Genomic DNA, 23,880 nt, shown 5'->3' on the forward strand with positions numbered 1-23,880 from the left:
GGTTCTTCAACAAAACTTTGTTAATCAATCGTCACCTTCAGTAAAAAGCCATACATCAGCAAATTTTATGAATACAGTCTGAAAAAAAAAAAAAACAAAACAAAAAAACTTACGATTATTCTTTTCTAATAAAAATGTACATATTCATAAAATAATAAATATTAAAATTATTAAAATAAAAATAAAATTAACGAAATAAAAAGAATGAATAATGTTACAAAGGCTATAAGGCACGACTCAGATGCATATCAAAATTGGTGGGCGATCATATGTGACTAGTACCTCAAGATCTCTTCACAACAGCTGTAGCAAAGTAAGGATGGTGGCTAAATTCAAAGAAGACCTTTAGTGATGAATCAAGTGTCCCTAAACGAGATATGAGATTTAGGGCAACACCGTTGTGTTCTGCCACCTGCTCTATCCGTCGAAGTTCTGCCATTTTTTGTGGGTCACTCGAAAAACTACTTCTCAACTCCTTGGCAATCCTCAGAGCATCTTTAAAGCAACTATACACAGTTAATGTCTGTGCAAGGGAGTGACTGGTCAATGCATATAGGAGGGGATTGTGAAAGATCAAATACAGTAATTTAATGCCACAGAGATTACTCACAGATAAGCGAACATGGCCAGTACATTCTTTGAATGAGTGGTATGAGATGTGATCGGGAAGGCAAGCTTTCTGTAGGAGCTCGAAGTGCTGAATGAATCTCTGAGAAGGAAAAAGGTAGGAGATTTGTTGAAGACATAAATGATGATGTTTTTGTTTACAACACAAAAATGCCTTCACAATCACTTTTGGCAGATTAACCCGAACTATCAATTTGGCTAAAAAGAAACTCAAACTATAGAAAAAATTTACAAACAGTCTCCTCACCTCTGTTTGCATTAAGATTCCATAGACAATTTAGCAAAAGTACTGGACTGTCATTGAATGGGCAATGGAGAAGGGGGCAAAATACAGAAAACCTGAACTATTACTTTTTGACAGATTATCCCTTAACTATCAATTTGACGAAACCTCCTTGAACATGCAAAAAATTTGCAATCATCCCTCTCACCTCTGTTTGCCATTAAAAGAAAATTATAGGTAACTCTAATTTCCACACACACACATGCATATTTGAATACTTAACATGCAAAAAATTTGCAATCATCCCTCTCCCCTCTGTTTGCCATTAAAAGAAAATTATAGCTAACTCTAATTTCCATACACACAAACACACACACACACACATGCATATTTGAATACTTAACATGCATCAGTCGGCTGATTAACAAAAAACAACTTCCATGCTACTCAGAGTAATAAGAGTTTAAATGTGTGGTAGATGAAAAAGGAAAATAAAGATACCTCATGCTCGGTATTAAAAGGACCCAAATTCTCAAAGACCTTCTGTTCATTCTTCAAAGCAGCGAGCATCTGGAAAAACTGACTTCATTAGTAAAGCATCAGAGTCTACAACAGTAATATTACACACACTAAAAATGGTTGAAATATCTAAATACAAAAAGAACTCCCCCAAGAGACCTGCCAAATATGGTTCATATCTACTTATGATAGACCCAAGCATCATTGGTGGAAGGGAACAAAATCTTCCCACATTCATATCCTCAAATAGTTTCCTAACAAGGTCAAACACGGAACTAACAATTTCCAAGCAAAAGAAGCATATTCACCATCATGAGCCCTTCAGCAAGATATATATGGCACTGCAGCAGCAAGATCTTGGGTGAAATTTGATAATCCCTTGCCACATCCTTTAGGGAGTCCCTTTTCTTCTTCCCCTTCCGTTTGTCTGGTAAAAAATACAAAACAGTTCAAAAGGATTTCACGAGGAAAAGTGAAATTCTCCAATGGGGCAACTATCACATGCAGGCTAAGAAAGAACCTATAATAAAGCATCTGCTTGCAGGCGAAAAGAGTCATACCACCATTCAGGTACCCTACCTATGACTCCATCTTTCACCCAAAGATGCCTGAGCAGATAATTATAATTAACCAATCTAAAGGCTCTCTAGACAAATTGTTAATTCTATGGGAACCCATAAAAATGAAAGAACTCAAATGTTCAAAATTACCCCATACAGGTCTTTGTCAACTTCATTTATCTTTTGGGTTCAAATTATATTCAATGTGACAACCATGAAGTGGTGATCCAGCTCATTGCATCCATGCACAACTCAAACGGCCAAGTAAGGATGCAACTTAGGCTGGTTGGGTGGGTTGAGGGGTCAACATAGGCTGAACTTGAGGTATAAAACCTGCAACCTAATCCAACCTTCAACCACAGCTCTCCAACATACCCTCAATATTTTGAGCTCAGGTTGGAAAAAATGGGCTGAAAATTGGGTAGATATTGGGTTGGGCTTCTCCTGCGTATTTTTATTTTAAAAAAAATACTCTAAAAACTAAATAGAAATATAAAAAATATTATAACCAAACTCAAATTCAAAGAATTCATATACGAGATATCAAAATTTAAATAAAAAGGAAGCAAAAAAAAAAGGTAGATCATGATTATAAATATATAAAAAAATAGATTATATATAGAGTGGGGCAGCGTTGAAATTAAGCTCCAGTTTGCCCAATTTGGTTTTGGTTTGTGTGGCCCAACACCCCACCTTGACCCAACTTGACTCAAGTTAGGGTTGGAAATTTTCAACCGAGTCCGACCCTAATCGCAAAAATGGTTATCCAAGCTTATGAAATTTTGGGTCGGGCTTAGGTTGGATTGGGTTGGCTCGTCCAACTTGTACCCCTACTAGCAAAACAAAGGACAGTCAACTACAGACTCACCAGTTGCATTGCTTGCCATCATCTTAACATGTGTTTTTTCCGCCAGCTTGATCAAAACAACATAAATATACCAGTACACCATGCAATATTCACTGGGAGAATATAGCTCAAGCTCAAAGCCCAACACGAGAAAACGAGAAGCTATCCAGTATGTCTGCTCCTCCACCCAAACGAGGATGTTTTTGGTTATCATCATGCATGCATCCTGCAGAAACAATTAAATAGATAAATCATACATCGAATCAGTATAGTCCATTTTTTTCTCGATATTTCCACTTCCTTTACAGTATGTCCTTTGTTTACCAATGGGGACGACAATAGTAACAATAAAGTCGTAATGAAGATCATAGTGATGGCTGCAATTGTGACCACTGACCACAGAAACTCTCTCCCTCCCCTCTCTCCATGTCCGCGTGCAAAGGACATTTTTAAAAAGTAAGTCCAACTGTTAATATTGTATTGATTGCTGGCACTGGCGCTGGCGATTTTGTTTACAATAAATATCTACAGAAAAAAGTCTATCTAAAAATATGTGTTTCTTGCATTGCAAGACCTGAAATCCTTTGAGAGGAAAACCTAGATCAGATGGTCTTCTATTAAGTTGTAGGTATTTTTTCTGGGTTTGAAACACTGGCCTAAGGTGTTCTCTAGACACACTTGATAAGGATCAACCTGGTAGTTGAACCTTCTATGGAATCCAAAGGTTAAAATGAGTAGTGAATCCAAGTTATGATATCTGCAAAATGCCAATGAGTTCATATGATCAAAATTTTCATTCCAACACCTTTCCCCAGGGAACTTGTCAAAAATTTCTTATCATCTGTTCTAACCATCATTCCAACACCATTTTTCCCAGGGAACTTGTCAAAAATTTCTAATCACCTGTTCTACTCGACAGATACCTTTTTCTATTTTTGCTAATACGAATGGGAGTGATATATTTTTTATTGAGAAGGAAGAAGAAACTTCACAAAGAAGTTATAGATAAGATGTGGGAAGTGGAACTAGGGTGGCAAAAGCAGTTTCGACAAACAATTGTAGCATCAAAACTCTCCATTCAGCTGAAAAATCAAGTTTTGAGTTGGATGCTTTAGTAATCAGCAACAAAGCAACATGCATGTGTCGGGCTAAATTAGCGGTCTCATTAAGTACATGAGATACTCTCAACACAACTCTAGCTTATTCATCATTCAACTAATAGTATTAGGATTTGCTTTTCACATATGAAAGTATTAATTGCCTTGACAATAAAGAGGTCTCCCCATCATTCAGGGATGATGTAAAACACATTAGCTTCTCCAATTTTCTACACAGACCCCAACCCCACCACCTTTTGTATGTCATATATTTTTTATGGATGATCATAAACCCTCACTAATCTGAGGTTTCTCGTAAGAACACCCATCAAAGTTTACTTCCAAATTACCATAGAAGGGGAAGAGATATACATCCTCAATATCAAATCTCCAATCATAAAGAGACCAACACCACTATGGATTCTTCCATGACCAAAGCCCCCCAGGAGGCTAAAACTATTCCCCTCCTTCAGCGTCAAATTAACTGTCTAGCAAGAGCCTTTGCCCGGAACCTTCCTGTCCATCCCCAAACCCAGAAATATTTACAGACCATAGTAATTTGGAAGACCATGCCCCTAGGCAAAACCCATTCCACCAGACCATAGAAAAGAAGAATGATGGGATGACAGGAAAGGGCATGGAGAGAAAGGGCATTTTGCTGATTTGCCATTATTCATGCACATTATCGAAGTTCTCAATAACAACAACCCCTGTAATATCTCCATAGGTCACAGTGTTTACTTCTCTTAGGGCCATAGCCTGGGCATGGATTCCAGCAGCTGACAGTACTTTTGGCTGGCCAGTGATTTAAAGGTAAAGGAATAAGTAATGTTAATGAAGGAGTACCAACGGGCCAGTGGCCTAGCGGTATCAGACCCTTACTTCTCAAAGAGAGGTTAAGGGTTCAAGCCTCAGTAGAGGCATGTGTGTGTGAGTACCAACTATGAAAAAAAAAATGTTAATGAAGGAGCACTCCAGATCAAAAGGTTGCTAAGGATATTTTGAGACAACAAACTATAAGATTTAAAGGTACAATAAGTAAGGTGGCTGAAGAAGCATTCCTAATGAAAAGCTATGCTAAGGATATTTGAGAAAGCAGATCACTGGATTCAAGTCCCCACAGTCAAAATTAGGGGGAAGATGAGGGCATATAGGAAAGCAAAATAAAATAATAAGCACCACTAGTATCCTGCCTCTTCGGCATTAAACTAAGGAAGTTATTAAACAGATTGCAAAAAATTAATTTCACCATAACAGTGATCTTTTCGTGCAAAGGATATGTTGATGGGTCTTATATGATACAGGTAAAATGCAGTAGTGATATACTGAGAGAAGAAAAACATACCTCATCACTCAAAGTGCTTGAGATTTCCCGAAACTCCTTCCTAAAAGCCAGCTCTAGCTGTTAAACACCAGTTATAACAACCAAATCTTAAATCAGTCCTAAGGATGGGTTGCTTCTTTACCAAGAGGAAAAGTTCATCACTAAGTTTACATGAACATAAAAGCACATCATTTATGTAATTTGTAAAATAAAGAAGAGAACAATAGTCTAATATAATTAACACTTAATAATGTTCTAGGAACTATATCATTCGATGGTCCATAACTGATGATCTCTAATATGATTTCCTAATAACATTTACAGAATGGTTCTTTACATCATTATGTGTCTCTAATTTAAATCATTATGTGTCTGTAAACAACTATATGTATCCATACACACATAAATTCTATTATCACCATATCTCCTTCTCATAAAATAAATTCACCGTTTGGGGTAAGAGCATATTTTTTTTCAGGGAATTTGTTTTACTATATTCTGTTGCTGGATATGAAAGACAGATTGATGTTTTTCCTTTTCACTTTAGCTGATAGTCAATGTATCCTAATTACGAATCTCATTGTAAAAAAGAAAAATATTATATATTTCCATATAGAAATATATGAGGCCTTTACCGAGCTTTAACTTAAGTGATATCTCCTCCTCCTCCAACATGAGAGGTTGAGGATTCAAGCCCCTTTGGGGATAATAGTGGGTTTGTGTGTGGGGATCGAGTGTTATAGGCCTTAAACTCAAGTGATATCTCCTTCTCCTCCTCCAACATAGGAAGTTGAGGGTTCTCATCGCTTTGGAGGCAATTGTGGGTTTGTGTGTGTGTACCTTGCCTCCACATAGAGAGAGAGAGAGATGTAATTTTTCAAAATAGAATTTCAAAAGCTCTTTTGCTCAAGAGATGTTGAGCGTGCAAAATTTTGGGTTAACGTGTTGGTATAAAATACTATCTTGTAATTAATTTAATACATAAATCAAGATCTGGGTTTTATTTTTTTTTTAATTTATTTTATTTTTTTTTTTTTAAGAATTACATAACAAATATGAACAAGTGGTATTTGCAATGAAAAATATGACCCAAGTGTTTTGTTGAATTATATTTTATGACCAAGTGTTTTGTTGAATTATATTTCTTGGAGAACAAAAAATATAACTACAGATATTTACATTTGTTGATGCATTAATTTTTGAGTCATTAACAAATATCTGATTAAAAATCATGAAATTTAGAAAAGGGATGAGGCTCTAGAAGTAGCTTTTCCTAGGGGAGCATTGGTGGCTGGCTACTATAAAGAGTGGATTGGTATAGGATATTACATGTTAGAGCTCAGTGCATGATTGGAAAATAGGGTGTCAAGAAGCTGCTTGGAAGGTAGAGGGTGTCAAGAAGCTGTTGAAATTAATGTATTCCTAGATTTTGATACGTTCTGTAAGCAGCATAAAAAAGGCCAAAAACTTCTCCACAAATAACCTTTTTGCGAAAAAATACCCAAACTGAATCTAACGAGAGGAAAAACTGAGGAAGAAAATGTATGATGAATTTAAATAAAAAAAACAGTAACAACCCAGCAAAAGAAATTTGAACTCCCACCTTACAGATAAGCCTAAAATAAAGGGGAAATGAGGGCAAGAGATGTGCTTTAAAAAGTTCTTACTGTCAAATGCTTTGTTTCAACAAATCATTTCATCTTTCTTATTAATAGGTAAAGAATATCTATAAACAATTTAAATCCCTGATAAAGACTAGAATTTAGTATTTTCCGGCCAAGAAAAGAATTATACAACCAGTCAGACTTTGATCAATTTATTTATGGTCTAAATAGTAAGGCTTTTGCCAAGAGATGCATGAATTTCAGCGCAGTAAGTTGATAACATTATAAAACATAATTGGTGGGTCTAAGAAGGACAAATCAATAAGAAGTCATGAAATTTGAAGAAACCAACAAGAAATAAATTATTAATTGAACTGTTAGAATGAAGTTGGATACAATAGGGCAAACCTGCACAAAGATGACACGCCAATCTTGTAAAATTTTTCCAAGTTTACGCCTTTGCCATGCAACATTTGTACAAATAATTTTAAGCAAACTGACCACTAACTGCATTATTTAAACACAAATTATAGATATCAGACAAACAACTGGTGAAAGTATACAAAAAAAAAAAAAAAAAAAAAAAAGGACATAAAAATGAGTCTTGTTCCATCCCCGCTCTCTTTATTTTTTCCTTCCCAACAAGCCAAAAAAACATGAGAACAAAACACTGACTGCTGCACAGATACTCAACATAGGATGCATTCTGACAAAGGACATCATCGGAGCAAAAAATTAATCTACCTAGACAATAACAAAAGAATAATAGAGTTCCGCGAGGATTGTTTAAAACATGTAACTAAAGCAGAAGGAAATATCATGATGTTCACCTGCCCTAGTTGTACAACAGTTTCGTTCTTTTGCAAATCATGGTTCTTTAAAAATTCAGGTAATGCTGCAGCTTTGGATATCACAGCAAAGATAGGATCTCGTCCATAGAGTTTTCCGTCTTGAACCAGTAGACACTGTTCATTAGTTTTCAAGGTGAGGGTCCAACAAAATAATTATAGAGAAGTAGTAATGAAAACTTGTAAGATATATAAGGAAACGACAATGGACCAACAAGAACAAATTCACAAAATATATCATAATGAAAAATCTTTGAAGTGTCTACAACATCCAAAGCATTGTGAACTTTTCATGTTCATTTTCAACATTAATAGTTAAAGATGACCAGCGCATGTCCCCTTTTTTTCTTGAAATATATATATTACAAAACAAGGCAAATGAATTTTATTTTCCTGTGTACCATCATGCATGGCAGCTAGCAAGTAAATCATCATATCCCCAGCCAGCACTCAACAAAAATATATTGAAACATATATAACAATACTCCCATTACAAACCAACCTACACAGAACACTTATAAACATGTTTTGAATTCTCCGCTCTGGTAGAAATTTTGCTTTTCTCCTTGAAAATGAAATGAATAGATAACAGAGGGTATTAAGATTTGCAGTTAAAATATGATTTTTTTTTTTTTTTTTTTTATTTCCACAAACTGTGGATGGAAAGATTGGTTTGCCAAACATAAAATATGATTTTTATTCGTGTCCCCTACTGGTGCTACCTCTCAATTCTCCCCGATGCAACAATCCTTAACTTATACTCTCTATCTTGCTACCACTCTTCTTCATACCCTCACTTAAATGGCACTCATTTTGGGTACATGTTTCTTGACCACCCAATATTGTGCAACAAAAAGCGTTGCTGGTCTTGCTGTTGTCCTACAAAAACACACATAAGCATACGTACAAAAGATCAATACAACACATAGGTAAACATGTTAGAAAGCCTGACAAAAAGAATAAATGAACTTTTTCAACACATGGATTCTTGATACTTTCAAGAGTGTACAAATGGAGATTAAATGAATTCTGAGGTACCCCAAGATCAAGCGTATGTTTGCCCAAGTTGGCAGCATCTTTAATGGCCTCTGTTAGGTACTTTAGTTTTCTCCTCCATTTGTGCAGGTGGTTCATGTTTGGCTTTTTTCTTTTTTTAACTTTAAGGATATCTCATCCTTCACCTTTTCTCTTGTTTCACTATTATCTTTAATAATACCTTGGTCTCTTGTTTCTTTGATATATATATAAAACACACACACACACACACACACACACATGAAAAGGACATGGTAGTCAGAGAAATCAAGTAACACAAGAAATAAGGAACCCATTCACACTCATAAAATAACAAATAAGAAAAAGAGAACTAAGCTAAAGCCACTATTTCCAAAGAAAGAATATGGTAGAAAGCAACCTGAAGATGAGCTCTTGCAACCAAATCAGGTTGAAGCTTTTGGAACTCAACCACAAAGCGTAAAAGACCTTCTAGCGATGGGTCCAAAGAGTACGAACACATAACATCCAGATCATGAAGAAGCTTTTGGAAATATTCAACAGCCTGGTAAAACAAAATACCAATATTATATCATTTATCAAAGAAATTTAACAAATATAACAATACTAATTTTCCAAGTGCTCACCTTTTTCCAGTCAAAAATTTTAATTGCACGAGGTGGAGTAGGAGCAGATAATCTACTGTTTAAACTAGCATCGAACCCAATAGGTTGCCGACCAGAAGCTGTTGTTCTGTCTTCTATTCCATCTCCACAAGTTTCACATGCATGGTTGGACCTAAGGAATTCCGATGATTTAAGAATGCAATGTAGCTCTGACAAGCAGGAAGCTATATGTTTTCTCGCTAACTCTAGACCTTTGCCTTGAGATCGCCTCATACATGTAAGAACGTGGTAAAAGTGCTGAACATGAAGGAAAATAAAACGTAAAAACTACTAAAACTTTCATCATTTTTTCATGATAAAGAATGAGGATGATGCATAGAGAACAGGACAAAATGTAGGCAGTGCATAAAAAACCTGATTATACTTCCACATAAAACTAATTTAATTGCTGAGTGTGAATGCAAGACGAATGAACCAAATGTTTAATTTTTGTTCGGAGCAGACAAAATATGTAAGTTAGAAACACAATGTACTTTTTATAAGGGAGGCAAAAGCAGTATTCTTGAGGAGTGAAGATTTTTGGCATTTTCTGAACATATTTGAGACACAACATGGACTCGTTCTGGAGCAAAATTTACCCAAAAAGGAATGCCACATTTGGCATGGTGGAATGGAATGGAATGAATTGCTGAAGACCACTCTTCATTCCTATTTTGAGGTTTGGTGAGCCAAAATAAAGTCGGAAAGCCCATTCTCTTAAAATGTGTTCATTGACACAAAATGTTGGAATGTTCCATAAGAAAGTCGGAAAGCCCATTCTCTTAAAATGTGTTCATTGACACAAAATGGTGGAATGCTCATTCTTCTCCATGAGTTGGGAAATGAGCACTCTATTCCATAAGAAAATAAAAAACAAAAACAATTTAAACAAGAAACCCACATAAGATATGTAAGTTGGATGACAAGAATGAAACGGTGGTTGAGTACAAGACATCAGAGAGGTTAGGCATATATCCAATCTATCCCTCCTAGCCCGAAATCATCATTGGGTAATGACCTTTTCAAATTTAAGGCATGTTGACAACATTGAATATATAAATATATTGCACCGATAACATTGAATATATAAATATATTGCACCGTTCTACATCAGTTTAATCCTTTAAAGTAACTGATTTCTGACATCAAGTGACATAGATATCTTGCGTTTGAATCCAACACCTCCCTGGTAACTAAAATAAATGCAAGTGCTTGGCCCATTCAAGAGGAAGAGTGGTCACACATGAGGTGAGGAGGGGACATGGCAAATAAAATAAATCACTAAGTTGCACTGCTATCCATAAGCTTAAACTTATATAGTAACCCGTTTTTTAATAGAAGCCGAGACTTAAAAACAAACATGTGGCACTGTTGAAGGTGTCGGGATGTTTGAGGGCAGTATCTACACCATTCCTTCTCGCATCTAAATAAAATCTTTTCTTTTCTTTTCTTTTTTGATAAGTAAGAATTGTATAAAATCTTTGTTCACTAGGTATTCAGACATCAATATGCTTGAAAGCCTGAGTGGGCCATTTAGTGGTTGGTCCTACAGTAGTAAACATATAAAATTGTAAGTTAATGCAAATGCTTAATTTAGGCTCAAGGCTCTCATGCAAGTTTCAAACTTGATGTTTTTATTACACTTAGGCTATTATGAAAAGTTAAGTGATGTCTGGAATAATAAGGAAGTTTATAACAATGTATATTATATAATGATAAATTCGAGATGTTCAATGCTTTAGAACTTTGACATGAGTTAAAATTTTGTTCAACAATAAGTAGAATAAAACCTTAAAAAATCTTAGATAGTCTACTAAATTTAGAAGATGGTGACTGCAAAGTTCCATATTTGTAGGCAGCCTCACAGTTATTATCATTGCCATTTGATGATGTCATCTAAGACAGGTCAGTGAAGCTAAACCTTGAGAAGCTAGATAGCGGAAATGGAAGCATACATATTATATATATTTTGCCTATACACTATGATGAATGCATGTGCTCATGAAATGTTGTGTAACCACGAATTCAGGTCATTTGCAAAACTTAAAAGGAAGCAAACACAGGGTAAGACCTTACGAAAGCGTAAGCGGCATAACAAAGCTTTGCAATATCCTTCTTCTAAATCAATTTTAGTTTGTAATGGCTCTATATCTGCATCACAATAATCAGAACCATGAGCAATATTTTCAATCATCACAACTTAACAGCATTAAAAAATATGGTAAGAGTAATATACACAACTAAACCAACTACAGAAAGCCATCTCTCAACTATTTGTAGTCGGTTACATGAATCATGTTTCATCATTCCGCTCTATCTTAAGGTCATAACCTCAGTAAAATTTATCCTTCCTAACAACCTGTCCCTGAAAATATATATATATAGTCCTTCCAAGAAATTTCCATTGAGTTCCAAAGTTATATACAAGAATAATTCGTTATAGGCGTGATAGGGTTTCAACCAAATGGAGGCACTACAGTGTCTAGATCATTCGATTACAGGCTCACTATCCCCTTCCCAAAGATTGGCAGGCGACTTGATGCACTCTGACAAACCAGCCACCTGCTAATCCTAGGGAGGCTAAGTGTGGGGATTTCACAACTGGTTTAGAGTTTAAACACTTCATGATCTACTGCTTGACATATAGAATCATGGGGTGAGCCTGCAGGGCCAGACTCTACAGTGCATTACCAATCCAACCTTTGAATGTCTTAATGTCCCCACTTGGGTCACAAGCTCGAGTAACCAAGGTGGACTTATCATTCATCTATCAGCAAGATCAACCGTATTCTGGTAAGTTAACTAATAACAACCTTACAAGGTAAAATTACCATTGTTTATGTTACAAATTGCTAGTGAACCACCAAATAAGAAGATGCAGATTTTGCAATTGCGAGCGAACCAAATAAGAAGACGCACAGTTTGCAATGGACAGCATTCAAAATACAATAGGCTTATGTGAGGACACAATATTAAAAATTAGGTGAATGCTAAAGACCTAGGCCATTTATATCATCATCATGATCCTTGCCGTAATCCCATATGAATGGGGTTGGCCACATGAATTCTCTCTTTCCAACCTTTTCTATAACATGCAATTTTAGCTAATATATTTAACTTTTTTAATTCATTTCTAAAGACCTAGGCCATATATATCAACATCAAAATAGGGCAACAAAAGAATCACGAGGTTGTGAGCATCGCTTTAAAATACATTTACATCACAAATTTTATTTTGGGAAAAAAAAAAAAAAAACAATCCACATTCTGAAGATCTAGAGCAATAGTCATAGTACACATCTTTCAACTTCTCTTTTGTTCCTTTCAAAGAAAACAAATAAGTCAAAGATAGTTTGGCAATAGTGGCATTAGGAAGATTGCTAAAAGAATGTCACTTTCAGTTAAATAATAATCAACAAAAGGCAGGTATGGACTGAAGCAGGTAGTGTCAGAGATTGATGCCCTTGTGTGTGCCTGTGTTCCTAATATCTTGATTAAAATGGGTATCTCATGGATTATTGGCCTAAAGACTGGAAATCCTAATACATGTTACCGTTCAAGTTTATGGTAGCATTATGCTTTTCGGAAAAAGAAAAAAAAAAAAAGAGTTTATGGTAGCATTATATGCCAGTACCCCATTATCTGCAATCATAATGCAGCGCCCGAGATGTGGTATACTGATGTCCAAGAACACACAGTGTTGTTTAACAACTCAATTAAGTGCCTCAAATCTAACAATTTCAGTAATTTCAATACTTAATTTTCATTTTAATGAAAAAGTACCTGAATTTAGTAACCCCAAAATTTCTCCCTATTTCTCCCCTAGTTAAAACCTGATAGGTTTTAGAGCTTGGGACAAAGGAGCAGCAGCCAATGCAAATATAAAATAGTGTCATCCCTTTCATAAGAATCATGAAGAATGTTTTCAAACTTTAGGTCTCAATGATTGCAACATAAAAGAAAACTTGTGATAGATTGAGTCCAGAGCCACCTCACTTGAAAATAAATATTCCTTCAAGGAACCAGGTTTAACTCTACAATAAAGAAACCTGACGGTGACATTCTGTCAAAGCTGTGGTCTCCAATAGCGGATAAAGTTAGATCTTCAAATTTTCTATTTAATTAAAATACAAGCTAGAACTACCTTCTAATACTCTCTTTTTAGATGATGATGCTTTACATGCACGTAATTGGCGAGAAATTGTTTCTTCTACAGCATGTAGCATTGATAAGCATTTTTCATCACCATCCCCCTTCAAAGGTAAACCATATGTCATTGTAAAAAAATCTTCTTCCTGCAAAAAATAGAAAAGGAATAAAATGCAAGTCAAACCTTCTGAGCACAAATTGATAATCGAGAAATACACATGTTGAAAACAAATAAACTCGAGGATGCGACTTGAATTTCATATCAAAACTGCCATTAACCTTTTTCAGTATCATTCCTCGCTTTACGCACAAACCCGTACAGGAGTTGTAACCAACAAACAAAAAACACATCTTTTAAGTTTTAACGATTAAAAAGCCATCCTCAATATGCATGACTCACTTTTCATATTCTTCTAAATCCACTACATTTTTTACCAAGTTTCAATGCAATGTCAGAATATACAATGTTGAGAGTTATTTTGTGAAGTACAGTACCATGCTTGCACAAGCTTACAAAATAGTCAACAGACTTCTCACAGAATATTTCAAATAACCATGATTAGGCAACACCACTTTATCCAACTCAATAAAGCTTTGTTCCTAATATAGGGGGGAAGACTTCCTAAATCATGTTTCATCATTCCACTCTATCTGGGGCAATGACTTCATTAAACCACATATTATAATTTTTTCAGTACAAATGAAATTATCTCAACTGATATTAATTTGGTCTACCCTTTTCCCTACCAATCTATTCTGTGTGGACCATGTCACAGTCCATTATCAGTGTAGCTATCAATCTTTGTTAAACAAGGACAAACCATGTTAATCAATGTTATCTCATTTATCTCCAATTGATGCAAATTCTATCATACCAGGGATCTATTCATTTACAATCTGATACTTTCTTGTCCAATCACACACCCAATACCACAATCACATTTCGACCATTCACAGTTTATAAATATATTGTTTCTTAACTAGCCACCATTAATGACTGATAAAGCCTTGCCAATGTAATATCCTTTATCGCGTCAACATATCTCCTTGTGACATTTTCATTTTCTAAAACACACCATATTAGACTTCAAAGGCCCCTGTCATAGACTTTTCCCAAATATAACAAAACCATACAAAGACCTTTTTATTTCTCCCTACACGTTTGCATTATTCTACTCATAGACTTAAATATCAGAAATAGTGGCCTTATTGGGTAGACAACAAAGTAGATCCCACATAGCATCCAAGACTCCCCCACCCCCACTGAATTCCCAGATCCACATACTCATTCACCAGCTGATCTCATTCTGAGGCCGTAATAATTTACATTGATGTCAACCCGTGCGTAGCACAGGATAGAAGAAGGGGGGAAAAAACTAATTCTTTACTGACTTTGAATTTTAAAACAATAATTCATTCTTTTACGACTATAGTCATTAGAGGAGAAGAGGCAAAAATAAGAATCTATATTTTATTCCCCTAGAACAAATAAAGGTTTAAAGAGTTGTTGGAATACTTTACTTCATGTGTACGTGCATCTGACACAACTGAAACAACAGCATTGCAGGTTGCACGTATTATTCTGCAATAAGAATGCAGTAACGCATGTGATGATGTTCTATCAGGCCTCAGAAGATAGATGCAGGAGAAAACAGTTTGCGCCAATGATTGACCTTTGTGCCATGTCGCCTGCCATGTAAGATTGTAGATCAGATAATTAAAAAAAAAAAATTAAGGTAATAACTTTTAAGTATGTAATGTACATAATACCTCACAAGCTAGAAGATAGTCCATGATGTCAATAGTACACTGAACATCGACAGTTTTATTGAAGCTTAAAGGGACTGGAGCAGCACCATTCTCAATGGCTTCATCGACAGAATAATATCGGCAAACAATACCTGAATCCATCTTTGGATCCATTATCTAATAGACACAGAAAAAAGTTGGTACAAGTTAAGGAAAGTTGTCATAAAGTACCAAATCATTATTACATCAGATATAAATAGAATAATGCAACAGTTAGCTATAATATTGTCATCTGAAAGAAAACAATACATCTCCTTAATATCAAATCACTTTCTAGTATTAAAACTGTCCTATCACTTTCTAGTATTAAAGCCTCCTATCACTTTCTAGTATTAAATTGACCCTTTATTTCCCAAAGAATTTAGAGGGGTCAACTATAAAAAAATTCATAGTTTCTCATTGATACCAATAGAACCCTCCCCCTTTTCTTGAATTATGGTGGGGTAATCGACCCCACAGACCCAAGTGGCTCCGCCCATGTGCGTCCCCAACATAACTGCTTTCTAGTAAGAAAAAGTTTCCCTCAAATCCTTCCCCACACTACTATAGGATTATGCACTACAGGTAAATTGAAGCCTTATTTTCCTACAATTTCTTATAAACCACCAAATGGTTGTAGAAAATGCAACTTCCTTTACTTTGAATTTCCTTTATTTCTAATTTTCTTTTCTCAAAATCCACCTTCCTGCGTAAATTTGTGGACATCCGAACATAAAATAAACATTGCAAATAAAAGTCATTAAATAAAATCCCAATTGCCAGTAAATATCATTAAATGAAATCCGCCGCAATGAATATAATGAGATGATGATAATAATAATGATAATAAACAATACAACTTCAAATGCCAGTCTAAGTTTTTTTTTTTTTTTTTTGAAAGGTAAATGCCAGTCTAAGTTGTTCTACACGATTTTTACAGGAAAAAAGAAAGTAGATAATCTGTTGCATGTGCAGTATTATACATGATTTCTGCTATTACATGCTCACACTTTATAATCTTGTCATTTTTTAAAGGAACAAAAATAAAACAAGGAGATGAATTAACGCATTAATTATAACCCAATTTCTCCAAAATAATCCCCTATGCTCCTATAAACTGTCAATTCACATTTGCATTTCTTCCAGCTGAACCATGAGAAATGGGTGGCAAAGCATTCAATATGATGTTATTCAGGTCAGTTTCTCTTTCTTCTTAGTTCTACTTCCAAAACAGGTTCTGTTCTTTGAACAACATGCCCACTTGTCATGCAGAACTTTTTGCTTCCCCTCAAGGCTCTTCTTGTTCAGAACAATATAGTTTCATCCAAAAACTGTGTTCTCCACCTCCACTTGGGCTAGAGAAGCCTTATACAAGGATTTAACATATCCAATACCTCTTTTTGCACTACAATTCTTATATAGCATAACAACACTACTACGATTTTGATTCTCATTATCAATCCATTTGCCAGTGCTTATTCTTTAATATATATCCAAGGGATTCACATACTGAACCTCATGGAAAATTTATATATGCCTGTGTATCCTTTGTCACTATTGAGTTGCACGGTTATGTGTAGAACATGGTTATTAAGTTGTAGATGAAACATTGTGAGAGAACTACCAATATATATATGTGTGTGTGTGTGTGTGTGTGTGTATTCAATGAAGATGCATCATTACCTCCAGAGCGGACATGGCAGCAAAAAGATTAAAATTCTCTCCATGAATGAGCTCACCATCTCGAAGATCTGTGACCAATTAATACAAAAAGAAATTTAAAAAAAGTTGAACAAAACAGATATCGGGTTGCACATATCATGCACTCATTCTTGTAAGCTTTTTTCTGGAACTGATAATATAAATTGAATTTGCCTTTCTTTCTTTGTTTTTGACAGATAAAAATATAATTCAGTAAATGCACCAAAAACAAGGGCACAAAACAAACGAGTTTTAACCTCAAGTACTTATATTGTCCCTCATCTGCTCAGCAAAAATGATATCCACAAACAACAAATGCAAAATAGACATAAAAACTTGCAAGATGCAGACCAAAATACCCCTAATCGCTGCCCCTCCATAGCCCTCCTCAGCATCCCACTCTGTGGTTTCCGTCATATACAACAAGAAGTCCCACTGGACAAGATCATAGGCTTTTTCAGTATTCATTTTACACATTAATCCAAGCTCCTCACTCCTGACCCTAGAGCGTACACATTATTTTACAACAAAAATGCATGAAGATTTTGACTTCCCTTGACAAACAAATTTTACATATCGAGAATGATGGCCCTTCATCACCCGTCTTAATTTCCAAAACAAGAACTTTAACCAACAACTTGTAAACCCTCCCAAACTTTTTATCTCCACAACTCTCAGGTACAAGCTTCGCTGCTATGACCTCCTCTCCAGCAATTCTAACCCCCCAGGGCCCCGCCCAAAAAAAAGAAAGAAATCCTAGCTATTTCTTTCCATCACCATTGAAGACACGACTTGGGGTTTCACCATAACAAACCTTCACATAGGAGACCTGCCTTTCATCTCCCAGTACCAAACCACTTTCAGACAGTAGCCACTGCAGGAGAAAGACCTCACAGAAACCTTATCATCACCCACTTTTGAAGCTTTAACTAGGGACTCCACAAAGCCATTTGAGAATTGAGACTGAATCGATTAATCTTTCTTTTTCTTTTTCTTTTTTTTCCTAAATGAATCGATTAACCTTCACCACGTGAACCAGTTCAATGTCTTATTCCACAAGTTAAAATAGGAAAGATTCAAATGTTTTAATGTCTTTCAGTTCTTGAAGATTATACTCCTCACCTGGAAAGGTAACACAGATGGGGTAGTTGGTAAGAAATATGAAATTTTAATCCAATACGCCTTACTCAAACCTTGTGTCCATAAGTTTTTTAACAATAAAGAAGGCAAAAAAGAGAATTATACCCTTCATTATAGTATGAATCAATATAATCATATAAAGATATTTGTCATATGAGAAATAAAATAACTATGATAATCCAGTTTACAATATTAATCCATGTGTTGTCATGTAGAAAATTATATAAGAATGACAGTCCACAATGAAAACGTCAGAAAAACAAAAAGGAACACCAAAAACACACACACACGAAACACACGCATTAAGCACTCGACTATCCAGCCCGCACATTCCTCCGGTCCTCCCTACCCGGCCACCCCCGCACCACAAAAAGGAACAAACATGCTTACACAAGGAAAAAAAAAAAAAAAATCCAATTGCAAAGATGAGTGATATCTTTTTGAGAAATTCATTTCCAGAAAATTAGACAAGCACAGAGAGAGTGATTTCCAAAGTTGGATCTTTTTCTGAAACTGCCGCAATTCGAAGTCAAAATAATCTAAAACATATTTACATCGCAATTGAAGAAATTAGATTGTACAAAGCAAATAGCTTTGGCAACAACGAATTAATCAAGGTTGCGTCTAAACTACTAATTTAGTTAATCGAGCAACATTCAATAACCAATTATGATTCTACTAAATACACTTATTCCAAAAAGTACTATCAATCTGAAGTAACTCAAATTCACGACAATCAATCAACACATAACGCAAACAAAACACAAAGACTTGCACTTTCTTTGGTCGTTAATTAAGTGAAATAGTTTGCATTAGGTTTAGATGAGTAAAGGCTATTCCTTTTCCTGTATTCCTAGGAATCAGAAACTGTATATTGTTTTTTATTGTATTGCCCTACACTTTCTCAGGAAACAAACAAATTCGAGTAGGAAAAAAAAAAACCTGTGCAGGCGGCTTGGAGTAGGGACGAAACATCGGCCCAAACAGTCTGTTCGCCTGAAGGAATGGATGGATTTATGGGTACAGGTACGTCTCTGCTTCCTCCAACTCTGCTTTGCTCAGCCATTTGTTGAACGTTGAGACCACTTCTCTCTCTACTCTCTCTGCTCTCTCCCTCTCTGCACTAAGAGGTACGGGTACTTGGTGGGTTCGGAGTCTCGAGTCTTGTTTGTCTTCAAGAGAGTTGAAGACTCAATTACTTGGTGGTGGTTGTATGGGTTTAGAAAGAGACGGGGTCTAAACGAGGGTTTGAGGAATTTCTGAAGTGGATCTGATACCATTTATGCAATTTCTATTTCTTTGCCATATTAGGAACCTTTAAAATCTAGTATTTTTTTATTTATTACTCCGTATTATTTCTTCTTTTATTTTGTATTATATGTAATTATATATATATATATATTTATATTTTCAAGAAGCCAAGAATCTCATTTATAAGATTTATCTAAAGTACAGGGAAGAGCAACCGTGTTACAAATCAAGTGTAACCTAAATCACACAATTTTTCTCAACAGGTGCTATTCTCACGTCTGAGCGTGCTCCTGCTCTCACGTTTCGCGCACTCTAACTCAAATTCTCACTATTTATTATATTATTTTGCTGCTCTCACACTCCCGCTCTCAAACTCTCTCACTCTTATTTCCGCTTTATGTGAGTTATGGTGTAACATAATCTTGAATTTGCAGATGTCTCGATAGCCAGTGGTTAGTGCCTCCGGTGGATTTTGGTAGTGCCCGGTTTCGACTTTTTGCATCTACTACTCTAATTTTTAACTCTTCATGCCTTGTAAAAAAAATAAATAAAACTTGAATTTATAATAAAATTTCAAAAATTAATAACTTTCTTTTTTTTTTTATAAGTCCAAAATTAATAACTTTTTCTGTTTACTTCTAAAGTCCGAACCTATTAAATGGTGAGTGACATCATTAGCTTATTAGGTCACAAAGCCAACTAAAAAGTTTGAACGTTCTTCAATCAATTTGTGAATGTCATCAATGATAGAATCCATCACTGTAAAAGTTAGACAATGATCATTCACAGTTTTGGTAGTAACCTCATCATCAAACTCATTAAACGAGATAATTTTATTATTACAGTTTGCTCTCATAAAAAACATAATAAAATGGACAAAGTATGAAAAAGTTAATTTGTTTTTATTAATAAATAATTAATTCCATACTTTAGAAGTAACATGAAATTTAGGAGGATACTGTTATTGTTTAATGAGCCCATTTCAAGCCTAAAATGAATTAGTCATACTGCTATTGAAGACCACTCAATGCAAACTCGCCTTCACGTGCATGTGAAATTTTGTAGAAGAAAAATGAAAATGAATGATGAAATCAAGAGAGGTCTATATGAAATACTGACAAATATTAAAGGAGATAGGTGAAATTTATTCAATAATTAGTGGAAAAAAAGTTTTTGTGATGCATAATATCTCAAATATTGAATCCCAAAAAAAAAAAAAAAAAAAAAAAAAAAAAAAAAAAAAAAACTTAGGAGTCTAGTTGATATAATTTAGGAATTTAGTTTATGTAGAATGTTAGAGGAATTATAATATAACTATTCGACCCGATTTGGATCCAATAGAAGTTCAACATTCATTAAGCACATATTAACCTTCAACCTTCTTCTTAAAGAAATGGATTGCCTTCATTAAGCACAAATTAACCTTCAACCTTCTATGATTAAGCACATATTAACCTTCAACATTCATTAAGCACATATTAACCTTCAACCTTCTATAATTAAGCACATATTAACCTTCAACATTCATTAAGCACATATTAATTACCTTCGATCTTCTATATATATATATATATATAATCCTTTTTTGTGTGTAAAATGCTCTATATACTACTATAAGATGTTTTACATTTTACCCCAAAAATAAAAAAATAAAAAAAAATAAAAAATACGGGGTTGGTGTTGGGTTGGACTGCCCAACTTGCAGAAAGTTGCACGGTATTAGTACTGATCTTTATTTGGAGGGCCTATTGGGCTGCCAGATATATTAGCAAGAGTGGGCTAATTGATTTTGCTGGCCTGTTAAGTGACACGTTTTGAATTCAAATAGTTTAATAAATGAGACAACTAAAACCAATTAATTTATAAAATTGAGTTAAAAAGCATGGGAAATTTAAACAATATATTGCAAAGTATGACTTTTATTTTCAATCATTGAAGAACATTATAAAAATATATTCAAAATTGTATCTTTTATAATGATGTTAATTTCAATCTCCAATCTCCATGGAGTCAAAATCCAAAGTCCTCATTTTTTCATATAATAATAAATCAACAATGTATCTTTTGTACTTATTTATATTTTTGGAGTCTTGCAAAGAAGGAGCTCAACCAATGGAGAGGGGTCTATTCAATTAATTAATCGCCTCCAATGATGGTAAAGAGCATTAAATAATCTCATTCCATATAACATTGTAGAATTATTAATAGAACCATATATATTTTAGATGCAACCAATAACAATTCTTCATGAAATCCTTTTTTTTTTTTTTTTTTCCTCCAAAATATTTAGTTTGTAATACACATTTCATGCAACCCAGAGTAACCAAATACTAATAGTTGGAAAATTGAAATTTTATGTATATATATTTTAAAAAATAATTAAAATAGTTAAATTACACCCCTTAATCTCATCACCCTAGTCTCTTGCAATTTGGTCATCACTTTAAAAGTGGAAGTAGTAGGTAGTCCTTAGGAAGTTGGGAGTGGGTCCTGGAAAGGTCAGGAGTCATCACTTTCATTTTCATATCGCACCACGTGATTCAAATCGGTTAGAATTGACAACTAATTTTAAAATTTTAAATAATGATAATAAGTTACATCGTAGTTCCAAAAAAAACTTCACCACCTTCCTATATACAAGGCGGATCTAGGGGTAAATTTTGGTGATTTTGAACCCACCAAAAAAAAATCTTATTAATATATAAAAATTTTGTCGAGTAAAAAAAATATAAAAAATTTATTAAAAGTATTAGTCCATTCAAATATAAGTTTAAATGGTTATTTTATAACTTAAATAGAAGTTTATTTATGATACGTATAATTAAACATTTATAACCCAAATTCGTTTAACATTAACTCAAATTCACTTATAAATCATGTCGTGTTCGAGTAATTACGAGCCAACACACAAATAAAAAAGTTAAACAAATTGATGTATTTGCATATTTGTGTATAATAATTGGTTTGGCACAATGTTCCCGAACTAGTGTAATACTTTATCACTTTTTACTATTTTTTTTTTTTTATATTTTTAAATATTGATCTCGGGACCATTGGTCTCAAGCAATCACCATAGGATATTTGAGCAAAAAGTTTTTTTTTTTGATAATTTCACTAACACCCCCTGAAGTTTGGCCAAATATCAATCTAAAATATCTTTCGAAAATAACTATCACTTAGGTTCATTTTCGCTTTTTCGTTACTGCCTCCGTTAAAAAAATGGAAAAAGACATGTTTGCCCTAATTTTTTAATCACATTTATCTCAAAATATTAGATAATGTAAATGACTTCTATACCCCTACACACACTATTTCTCTCTCCTATATCTCTGGGACGACGCTTCTGTAAGAAAAATGTTGGAGAGGATTGGCGACGGCCAATCGACGGCGATGAGAAATATTGGCGACGTAGGCTGACCACTGGTCAACAGCGATGGCTTGATTTGCATCGGCAATGGCTTCAAGTCTCCGGTGTTTATGGAGTTTAGCGGCATGGTGGTATGAGGGAGGAAAGGACACAATGTATATATATATATATATAGTGGCGGAGCCAGCATAGGGCCCCGGGCCCATGCTGGCCCATTAATTTTAATTACAAAATGGCCTATAATTTTTAAAAGTTTTCAAAATGCCCCCCTGAAATAATTTATTTTAAGAAAATGGCCATTAATTTTTATTACACATAGGCCAATAATTTATAAAAAATTAAAAAATGCCCCCTAAAATAATTATTTACCCTTAGGCCAATTAATTTTTATTGCAAATAGGCCTATAATTTATAAAATTTTACAAAAATGCCCACTAAAATAATTATTTTTAAAAAATATCTTTAATTTTTCATTTCTTTTCATTCTTACTCCTCCTCTTCTTCTTCTCTATATTCTCTTTTAAAAAAAAGTTGCATTCCTTTATTCAAACTATTTTTTTTTTTTTTTCTCTTCAAAGTTTGGTAATTAAATTTGTTGCCTTAAGGTCGGTATTTTTATGTCCCTATTTTTTTTAAATAATTATTTTTTAAATTATTAAATGCTATTATTCCATCATTAGTACAGTGTTATTTTTTGATTTATTGTCTTGCATTACTTTTTGCTTGAAAAAAATATTTCATCTTTGATATGACGCCCCTCTTGAAACAAATTCCTGGCTCCGCCCTGTATATATATAAGAAGTAATAAAGCTATACAAAGAGTAATTTAATTTGTAGAGTTCCAGTAATTCTTGATCCACGCGATCGTTGTTGAAATTATGGCAATCGTCGCCCACTTGTTCCCCGAACCTGGCCTGCGGACTCATAATGCTTCACCTCCGGCGAGAGTTAATTACACCTCCGAAGACTATATGAATTTTTGTATTATTATTATATTTTTTTTTTTGGTAATTAATCAATTTTGGGGAAACCAAACCCATTAATTGTTTCTTTCAATTTATCAATCAGGGTATTTACAGATTGATTTGGGAATTCTAGTATTGGAGTTTATGGTTTATGGCACCAATTAGTTATGTATAGAAAGTCTATATGTTGTTGTGTATGATAGAGAGAGAAA

At 34.4% G+C, this 23,880-nt stretch overlaps 1 protein-coding gene across 2 annotated transcripts; it reads right to left on the reverse strand.

Moving 5' to 3' along the window:
- Positions 1-19,363, reverse strand: LOC132279856 (uncharacterized). Of its 2 annotated transcripts, none has more exons than XM_059781910.1 (16): positions 19,028-19,360; positions 16,928-16,995; positions 15,227-15,382; positions 14,978-15,145; positions 13,452-13,602; positions 11,379-11,458; positions 9,290-9,565; positions 9,064-9,207; positions 7,632-7,766; positions 7,210-7,308; positions 5,219-5,275; positions 2,798-3,002; positions 1,678-1,796; positions 1,352-1,420; positions 611-709; positions 1-523 (listed from the first exon to the last, which is right to left on the reverse strand). In XM_059781910.1, the coding sequence occupies exons 1-16, from the start codon at positions 19,149-19,151 to the stop codon at positions 284-286; spliced, it is 2,190 nt and encodes a 729-aa protein (XP_059637893.1). In that variant the 5' UTR covers positions 19,152-19,360; the 3' UTR covers positions 1-283. The 2 variants fall into 2 exon arrangements, with proteins under 2 accessions (XP_059637893.1, XP_059637894.1); XM_059781911.1 differs by having other exon boundaries at positions 354-495; positions 19,028-19,363.
- Positions 19,364-23,880: the final 4,517 nt, after the last annotated feature.

Source organism: Cornus florida, unplaced genomic scaffold (genome assembly GCF_030987335.1).
Source record: "Cornus florida cultivar Cherokee Brave unplaced genomic scaffold, ASM3098733v1 CherokeeBrave_3.0.0_Hap2_Chr10, whole genome shotgun sequence".
In the NCBI taxonomy this organism is placed as follows: Eukaryota; Viridiplantae; Streptophyta; class Magnoliopsida; order Cornales; family Cornaceae; genus Cornus; species Cornus florida.

Bases quoted from the DNA above. Each gene is read 5' to 3' on its own strand.
- LOC132279856 (XM_059781910.1), bottom strand. From the start codon at position 19,151: ATGGCTGAGCAAAGCAGAGTTGGAGGAAGCAGAGACGTACCTGTACCC. The intron at 16,996-19,027 runs GTTTTTTTTTTT...AATTGGTCACAG, and splicing joins ACTCCAAGCCGCCTGCACAG to ATCTTCGAGATGGTGAGCTC. The intron at 13,603-14,977 runs GTAAAGTATTCC...TATTTTTTGCAG, and splicing joins CAGATGCACGTACACATGAA to GAAGAAGATTTTTTTACAAT.